Consider the following 10,049-nt stretch of genomic DNA (forward strand, 5'->3'; position numbering starts at 1 on the left):
CTACTAATACCAGGACAATCACTAGCAAACCTATGTATAGTCACAGCCCCATGGATTCTTTCTCATAGTTTTTTAAGGAATAACATGGAACAATTTTGTCTTTTCTCATTTTGTCCTAATTTGTCCCCAAACAGTTTATCTTTGGAATCTGGCCAGTGATCCTGTTTGAGCCTCTCAGGAAGCATTGATGAATCATTCCACCAAGAAAACAAGCACCTACCATAGACCTGGCAGAATAAATAAGGAAATCCTTAAAGATCTACAAGTTCAAATATGTCATGACCATCATAGCAGAGGAGTGACTTTCTGACTAATGCTGCCACCCACTCCACAAACAGAATAAGAAGTGAGGCCTGCTGGGTGTTTAGCTCATGGCATTATCTCATTTGTCCCCTCCTCCTTTCATGCTCCAGTTTATAAAGAAACAGAGATGATGTGTGTGTATGCTTCAAATGCAGAAACAATTGGGCTTTTCTTTAACAGGTTAACAGTTTGTGCTGGTTATAAGAAATTAATCTTTTTTTTTCTTTTTGCCAAGGGTTGCATGTGAATTATACTTTTCTTAATATTTGATTAAATAATTTAAACAGTCAGCTAAGGGCCAACAAAACCCCATATCCAGATAGTTAGCTGTGAGCCAGCACTCAGCTTTGTCATATTTGATTAATATTGTATTAATCTCATGGATGGTTCTCAAAGGTAAGAAAAAAAGAGAGAGAGAGAAGAGAGAGTGAGCTAGCTGTGGGATTCTGTGTAGTTCTTCACTGTCTGTTCCAGGGCTAGTCAGAGGATCATAAGCAAGCTCAGACCTGCCCCCGGTTCAATACTTAACCACATCCCAGGATTTATGGTGTCTGCCTATGGCCACAGCCAACCAGAATGAGTGGGTCATCTTATAACCTTTCTGAAGCTCCATGAGGACATGTATAGAATGTTGTGCCTTCAGCCAGCTCTGCTCTGATCTTTGCAGATCTTTAAGTTGTCACCGTTTCTATGGCTAGACAAATAGGACTGGTGGTCTAGACTACCCATAGTTCATCCTCCTCACATAACTTAGTTGAAGTTGTCAGGGAATGTCATTACACTCCGATTTTTTAAATTATGCAGTATTTTCTAGTTCTCAAAGAGAGGTCATGGTTGTGCCCAGGGAAGTGTGTTGCGTTAACTAAAGCTAAAATGATCAGAATCCTATTTACATAAAGCATATTAAAATATCTGCTCCTTAATTGTCTGAAGGAAATAGATGTAAGTTTCTGTTACTTGAAACCTACAGAACCCACAAAAATTAGGGTGATAAGAAATGACAGTAGCCGGGCGCGGTGGCTCACGCCTGTAATCCCAGCACTTTGGGAGGCCGAGGCGGGCGGATCACAAGGTCAGGAGATCGAGACCACGGTGAAACCCCGTCTCTACTAAAAATACAAAAAATTAGCCGGGCGCGGTTGTGGGTGCCTGTAGTCCCAGCTACTCGGGAGGCTGAGGCAGGAGAATGGCGTGAACCCGGGAGGCGGAGCTTGCAGTGAGCCGAGATCGCGCCACTGCACTCCAGCCTGGGCGACAGAGCGAGACTCCGTCTCAAAAAAAAAAAAGAAAGAAAGAAATGACAGTGAAATCTCATCGTAAGGCAGCTAGTTCTAATTTGCATTTGAATATATAACAAATTGCATCACTTTTCACAAACATAACACCTGCCTGCAGTAAAAATCTGATTTGACCCCTCTGCTCATGTATCATCATATCTGTAGCTCTGCATCATTTAGCATTTTTATGACTTTTTTTGCTTTTTATAAATTATTGTAAAATCCAGATTGTTTTTACCACATGATGACATGACTCAAGATTAAATCCTAAGCTAGTTTCAAAAGGAAAATCTTTTCTTCTTATGCAAAGATGGTAAAATACTTTTTGTCATTTTTTCCAGTATTCAGTAAGTAGCCTTTGTACAAATTTAAAACCAAAAACTATTCTGTTGTTTTTCTTCACCTACTAGCCTTAGTTTTTAACCAAGTATCCAAAGATGGTCAAGTTGACATCCTTCCCTTAGCATGCCCAACAAACCATTAGACCATTAGACTGATTCTTCCACCTGCTTTTATGATCTCCAGGAAGAAAAACACTTGCCAAAACATGAAGAGAACTTTTGTTCTGCCTTAAGGGGGTATAAAACTAAACCATTTGAAGGCACAGCCCATAAGACTGTACTTGATTTTGCCCCGAGATTCTGACTTCTGGCTACATTTCACCTGCAGTTACCTGGGCTATCAGCCATCATACATTTTTAAATTCATTTGTTTTCCACCATTATATTTTTATACTTTTCAGTTAGATATACTTCTGCGTAAAGAATATATATACAGTGTAGGATAAAGGCATGTCCTACATGGCAATGCTGTTAAACATGGTAAGACTGAGGTTCTGCAGAATTAAAGTCAGATTAAGGGTACAGAGAGCACACCTTGATACTGAGGCCATTTAGAGCAATTTGTTTAATGAGTGGTTTAGCCATCACCACCAGTGGCCACCTGTTCAATAAAATTGCCCAGCACCATAGTGGAGAGTCATCTACACCCCGAGGTGACCTGTAAGACTGGCCAATTCATTGAAGACCCTTGTTTCTATTGGGAGAATGGAAAGCAGAAAGGGAAGCCAGGCTCTTTAATGTTCCAAATCAGCTGTGCCTCACACAAGGCTCTCTTTTCAACAACTAAGTAACACACTCAAGACTTTGTGTCTGTGCAGCATTTTATGGAAATCACTGGTGACTTATAGGATATTACTAAATTATCTTTATTTCAATAGCTTTATTTTTTCCTATTTGGATTCTAGGTATACATTACAGGGTTGGATTCCTCACTACCCCCTCCCACTGTCATTTGTTTTATTGGAAAACTTCATGTTAACTAGAGTGTACAAAAAGTCTGTTTCCTGCTGAGCCAATAATGATTTGTTTGCATATCACCTAATGTGAACAGTGCTCATCTGTGAACCCTACAGCAAATTATATTTTAGAAAATACTTTGTGAGGCTGGGCATGGTGGCTCATGCCTGTAATCCCAGCACTGTGGGAGGCCAAGGCTGGCAGATCACTTGAGGTCAGGAGTTCGAGACCACCCTGGCCAACATGGTGAAACCCCGTCTCTACTAAAAATACAAAAATTAGCCGGGCGTAGTGGCGCACGCCTGTGGTCCCAGCTACTCGGGAGGCTGAGGCAGGAGAATTCCTTGAACCCAGGAGGCAGAGGGTACAGTAAGCTGAGATCACACCACTGCACTCCAGTCTGGGTGACAGAGCGAGACTCCGTCTCAAAAAAAAAAAAAAAAAAAAGAAAAGAGAAAAGAAAATACTTTATGAGGATGTAAAAGAAGCAATTTGCTTCCACATCTGAATATCCTTCTTGTGCCTCCATTTTCACTCTGAAAAACTGAAAGCAATTTGACTTTGATTTTTGTTTTTTTAAAGAACAGCTAGGTGAAAGGAGGTTAAGCTGATTGGTCACTCTGCCTGCCCACTATCTACTCCCCACCGTGGTGTTTCATGAAACATCCCCACCACCTGAAGTGATCTTTTTAATCCTTGTGATAGGAAATGCATTGATAATTAACAGGAAAAAATATTTGTTTTTAAATAATCTACAAATGAGAACCCAAATAGTAGTATTTAGTTTGACAGAAGTAAATCATACGGTTTAAATATAATGCAAAATTTCAGGACAGTTAATTTGGGCTTCCCTTACTCTAAGAAGGTTTTTCTTATAATAAGGATAAGATGTGTGGTTTAAAGAAAATTAAGAGACAAAAACTTCAGGCACATAATGCATGAAAATCTTTAAATGCCTGCAAAAATTAAGTTCTGTTATAATACCAGCCAGTTCTGAATTAGCCAATGCCCTAAAAGCATCTAACAATTTAAAGTTATCTTATGAGTCCTATGAAAACAATTATTTGTTGCTAAATTTGAGTTTTGGCTACGAACTCCATGTTTACGTGATAAGAAATTGCTTTGGCCCTGTGGTTTATGCTGTGCTGCTGGATAAGTATTTATGTAAAACTGACATTTCAAAGAGAACCTATATATAATTGGAATTTCCACCTGTGTGGCTGTTTGCAGATCTACCTGTCTTCCATTTTGCATCCTATCAGTGCTATAATTAGTCTGATCACTTTGTCTTGTTTTTCAGTGTCTACAATTATAGCTTATTCACTAGGTTCTAACTATTTAAAAATAATGGGCCAGGCATAGTGGCTCATGCCTGTAATCCCAGCACTTTGGGAGGCCGAGGTGGGCGGATCACGAGGTCAGGAGATCAAGACCATCCTGGCTAACATGGTGAAAACCTGTCTCTACTAAAACTGCAAAAAATTAGCAGGGCCTGGTGGCAGGCGCCTGTAGTCCCAGCTACTTGGAAGGCTGAGGCAGGAGAATGGCGTGAACCCGGGAAGTGGAGCTTGCAGTGAGCCGAGATCACACCACTGAACTCTAGCCTAGGCAAAGAGCAAGACTCCATCTCAAAAAAAAAAAAAAAAAAAAGACTAAAATTTGATTTAACGTAGTTATGACCCCTTTATGGAAGGAGCTGCAAAATGGAAAGAAAAAAAAAAAGGAATCATGTCATCTTGACCCAGCTGACTGGAAATTTTCAATACTGTCCTTTAACTGTTGCACTCCAGCCAGCCTGGGCAACAGCGTGAGACCCTGTCTCAAAAAATAATAATAATAATAAATAAGGAAATACTTGTTAAAATATCTAACTATGTAATTGCTACATGGAGAAGCCACTGGTAGTGTTGAAGTCCTTGGGAGCATTCCACTGAACTTCACCATTTCTCCAAAATTATCAGCTCAGTCAGCTTCATATACCCAGATATGAACACTTCTACACTTGAAATTCAAACTGAAGGTAAATCTCTGACTTTGGACTGTAAACTTTTGCCTTGAGTATGAAACCTTGACATTGCTGAAAGAAAAGTGGAAACTGTAAGGGACAACAAGTTTCCCCAAGGCACAGTCTTCTCTGATAGGCCAGCAGAGCAGCTAAGGAGAAGACAGATCACTCAAGAACTTAAGTCGTTTGTTAGCTACAGCATTTCTGTTGCTGTGATACACATTCAGCCATTTTGGAGGAAAGCTAAGCAGTACTGACCACCCATTTTCATGTACTTTAAATAACAAATATTATTTCTCAAGGTCTTCATTTTATCATTAAATTCAGCTAATTACTACCTGATTTCAAAGGCGGCTAGTGTAGAAGACTGGTCACAAGAATTTTTCTTAAAATAGAAAACCCTAAAATCCAAATCAAGAAATTCAGTTACAGGCTGCAAGTGACCTAAAATTCCCCCACTCTAGCTCAGCAGCCATCAGTCAGTATAGCACCAGCCACATGTCACTGTGCTCTGCATTCAGCTCCTTTTCAACCCTTACAAGACCGCTTCATTGCTTTTACAATGTAGTGTTGATACTTGAACTGAATTTAGTCATTGGTATCTTAAATATTCACAAAATTGTCATAAAGCTTCTGAAACATCTGGCAATGCCAGATCTGTAGGTCATCACTTTTAAATTGAGTTTGCAGAATTAACTAAAGTTGCAGCAGCCATATTTATTAGAGAAATCTTTAAGCATATACATATGGTTCCCTATAAGCATTCATTCAGAGATCATCTGTGCCTAAAAGAAAATGATAAAAATGTGTCATAATATCAAAGGGGTCTAGATTAGGGGTTGGTAAACTACAACCCATGAGCCAAATCCAGGCTGCAGGTGTATGGCCTGCAAGGTAAGAATGGTTTTTTCATTTTATTTTATATATTTTTTATATATTATTTATCTATCTATCTATCTATCTATATATATATATATATATATATTTTTTTTTTTTTGAGACAGAGTCACTCTCTGTCACCCAGGCTGGAGTGCAATGTCAGGATCTCACCTCACTGCAACCTCCGCCTCCCAAGGTTCAAGCGATTCTCCTGCCTCAGCCTCCCAAGTAGCTGGGACTACAGACACATGCCACCATGCCTGGCTGATTTTTATATTTTTAGTAGCGCTGGGTTGGCCAGGTTGGTCTTGAACTCCTGACTTCAAGTGATCCACCCACCTGGGCCTCCCAAAGTCCTGGGATTACAGGCGTGAGCCACCACACCCAACTGGTTTTTATGTTTTAAAAATGTTTAAACAGAGAAAGAAGAAGAATATGCAACAGAAACTGTATGTAACCTGCAAAGCCTAAAATGTTTACTCTCTGACTGGGGAGTTTGCCTCCCCTGCTCTAGACCGTCAGCAAGTGGTACAGTGGTACAGTACAGTGGTACTGCCCAACTGCACTTCTCTGCAAGGTTATTCTAGTGTGCATTTGTCAGAATGAAAATATGTTATCCATTTAAGACATCTCATGTCTTTGTTGAATGTAATCACATGATTTGTATTTAATATTTACACAACCGAATTATTTTTTCACATCAGTTTTTCTAGATTGGCAATAGCCTGTTGCAAAGTGCCTAAACCTTTGAGAAAAATTACTATGTGCAAGGTCCATGATTTACTTTTCAATATAAAGGGAATTCCATTCTATACTATAAAATCCAAAAATACTAGTTGCCCTCAGCTTTTGAGTTGACTTCCAAAAAGTTGAGATCTTTTAACCATTTTTTCTCATGTCATATAAAATGTGCCACATGGTAGTTGTCAAGCTGTGGTAGTCATGTACACTTTTTTCTTTCTTTTTTTTTTTTTTAACTGTCTAAAAGGAAAAGTTCAAAGTCCTTTCCACAGTTAGTCTTGGCTTCTTTTGGATTTTTCTTTTTAGAGCTAAATTATTCATGCCAATGAATAAGTGAGTCTGTTCTAAGATATAGAGGCCATTATCTATTTTTGCTCAATGTACTCATGTGGCATTGTTCACCGTCATGTATTTCCATTCTTTTAATATTTGAGTCACTTATCAATGTGACCAACAGATAAACTGTTCAAGCTAATACAGCATTTCCTAACTTCATAGTTGTCGCAGATGTTTGTTCTAGTAGCGATTATTTAATAAACATACATTATACTGAATCTTATTAGCAACTAACTTATTTTCAGGTAATCTCAGTCTGCTTATTCACTTTTTCCATTTGATTTTCTAATGCCACAATCATTTTTCTAGAAAATAGTAGGATAATGTATTTTTTCCAGTCTACTAAAATGGAGACTATATTTCTGCATTCATTACCTCTCATAGGTGAAAATATTAAATTAAATGATATAGTTTTGAATAAGACTACTGGTAGTGTTTCATCCCTGATTTATATTTTTTAAATCTATACATTCATATAAAGGCAGGGCTACCATGTGTAATTAGAGAGTTCATGTACTACACAAAGGCACCCAGTTGAAAGAGGAAGGAGGGTGAATGAGGGGCTGAAATCTAGCCTGTGCTCAGCCTGCCAAAGATAGGGTTGCATCTCAGAGGACACATCTTTTCCCAGTTTGCTTAAGCTGGCAGTACAGGCCAGCAGCAAGCCTCTTCATGGAAATAACATCCAGTCATTATCCTGGGAATTCTTTGTCACTGGGCTCCTAATACTGTACTGCAGTACCTTTCTACTCCAAGCCTGAGTATGTTACAAGGTTAAAAGCTAATCATTTTTTAATTAAACATTTATATATTTAAATACACAGCATCTTCATCTTTAGGAGCTGTGAAGTAAACACATGAACCGTCCAGCTTCACACAATGAAGAGGGACAGATCAGGAACAGAAAAAATGGTCCTGCATAAGCCATGTGTGTCTGTGGTTTATAACTTTAACTGAAGTACCATCGACAAGATGTAAAACAAATTAGAATTTCCTATAACTCACCTAGTTCCTCAAACCACAGCTTTTCAAATATTAGCTTTCTTAGTCAAGCCTGCTGGAATGGGTAGTTTTAGTCATTGCTGACCATATGGTTGATTCTTCAGCTAGTCCCTCCTTTGTGTGTCAGGGTGGGGCAGCCTTGACTGGATGAACAGATGGATGCTGGCAAGAGGTGAACCAGGAACCTTTACCTGACAAAACACAGACATGAGTGTGCAAAGCCATTTGGGCTGTGCTTTGTGAAGGGAATGGCTGAAAAGGAATTTGGATGGCTTTATTTCACCCTGAACAGTACACACCTGCCTAACAAAGGCATCTGTCATTTGATTTAGCAAATTCTATGAACTTACTCTCTAGCGCATCTCTAGATCTCTAGAGCTTCTCTCTAGCGCAGTTCTGGGGTGGCCTTTTCAGCTTTTTTCCTTTCTTTTGCTCTAGACTGGAATGCAGTCTACCTCAAGTGGGTCTTCTTAGGTGAGACAGAAAGCAAGACCTGTCTCACTTGATAGCGTGGCCTAATCCCAAAGGAAGGCTTGATTCTCAAAGGAAATGAGAAAGCAGAAAATGGGGGGATCCATTTACTGAGCCCTACTATGTGCCATCCATTCAATAAACTGGAAGGTCTGTTATTAGGCACTAGGAATACAGTGAAAAATAAGACACATACCTGCCCTCATGGCACTTAGTGTCTCACAAGTAATTGTGCCAATTACATTTTGGATGAGTGTCACAGGAAGGGTATAGAGAGTTCAAGGAGGGAATACGAGGGAGCTGAAGTAGGGAAGACATCCCTGAAGACGAATATCTACACCAAGAACTGAAGGATGAGAGGTATTAAGGAAGGTGGGGGAAAGGCCGTTTATAGCAGAGGGAACCAGAGGTGAGTTTCTGGAGAGATGGGCTGGAATGACATCACAGGGCTTTAAAAGCCATCTTACAAATATGAATTTGGTTGTCCTGGTGCAGTGGCTCATGCCTGTAATCCCAACACTTTGGAAGACCAAGGTGGGAGGACTGCTTGAGACCAGGAGTTCAAGACCCGCCTGGGCAACACAACGAGACCCCATCTCTACAAAAAAAGTTTAAGTAGACAGGTGTGGTGGCACTCACCTGTAGTTCCAGCTACTCAGGAGGCTGAGGTGGGAGGATCGCTTGAACCCAGGAGTTCCAGGCTGCAATGAGCTAAAATCAACTGCACTCCAGCCTGGACAACAGAGACATCATCTTTGAAAGAAAAAAGAGAATTTGAATTTGGAAAGCCCTGGAAAAGATGGAGGATGGATTAAAGGTAACCAGTATGGATGTAGGGATACCAGATAGAGGAAGAACGGTGGATAGTGGCAGTGGAGATAGGAACTCCAATATAGCAGAGGTACATGGGAAGAAGGTTTAGGGTATTATAGAGTACACTTGGGATTTGCAGAGTTTGTAGACTGTGTGAGACATCCTGGCAGAGAGCTTAAAGATAATAAATGTGGATCTGGAGCTCAGCTGAGAGATCTGGGCTGAAGATGTAAATTTAAGAATGATGGATCCTGGCACGGTGGCTCAAACCTGGAATCCCAGCACTTTGGGAGGCCAAGGTGGGTGGATCATGAGGTCAGGAGTTCGAGACCAGCCTGACCAACATGGCAAAACCCCATCTCTACTTAAAAAAATACAAAAATTAACCAGGCATGGTGGCGTGCGCCTGTAATCCCAGCTACTTGGGAGGCTGAGGAAGGAGAATCGCTTGAACCCCAGAGGTGGAGGTTGCAGTGAGCTGAGATCGTGCCACTGTACTCCAGCTTGGGCAACAGAGCAAGACTCTGTCTCAAAAAAAAAAAAAAAAAAATCATGGACATACATATTAATTGAAATGGAAGTGGATGAGATCACGGAAGAAAAGAGAGTCTCACACTGAGTCCTAGAAACCAAACCATTTAAGGATTAGGTAGAGGAATTTTTGAAGACAAGAGCATTTCAAACCAAAGAGAATCACCAGTCACTTGGAAAGGAAGCCTGGGTGAGGGCCTGGGTTCTAGTTCCTCAAAGTCTGGATGTCTGTGGCTGGGCTGGAGACACAGTGGCTATCAGCAGAGATAGCTGAGGGGTAGAAGGCAATAACCCTGACATGACACTGCACTGAAACAGCAGGCTCCAAGCTGGAGCCCACTGGCATTAATCCTGAGAGGGTACTTACTGTTAGAAAAGTTATCTCCTTTTGGG

General features: G+C 40.4%; 1 protein-coding gene across 9 annotated transcripts in view; it reads left to right on the forward strand.

Moving 5' to 3' along the window:
- ACER3 (alkaline ceramidase 3) overlaps positions 1–4,087 on the forward strand; it is a 167,519-nt gene extending 163,432 nt beyond the window's left edge. For 8 of the 9 annotated variants that reach the window (XR_012423548.1, XM_065528747.2, XM_065528749.2 and 5 more), the window contains one exon: positions 135–1,870. Coding sequence is in view for 8 of the 9 variants with exons in the window: in XM_065528747.2 (XP_065384819.1) it covers positions 135–188 (54 nt within the window). In the remaining variant the exon portion in view is untranslated. Of the gene's footprint in view, positions 1–134 lie in introns of all 9 variants that reach the window. The other variant, XM_015435518.4, reaches the window with a different exon arrangement.
- Positions 4,088–10,049: the final 5,962 nt, after the last annotated feature.

The sequence above is a fragment of the Macaca fascicularis genome, chromosome 14 (genome assembly GCF_037993035.2).
Source record: "Macaca fascicularis isolate 582-1 chromosome 14, T2T-MFA8v1.1".
In the NCBI taxonomy this organism is placed as follows: Eukaryota; Metazoa; Chordata; class Mammalia; order Primates; family Cercopithecidae; genus Macaca; species Macaca fascicularis.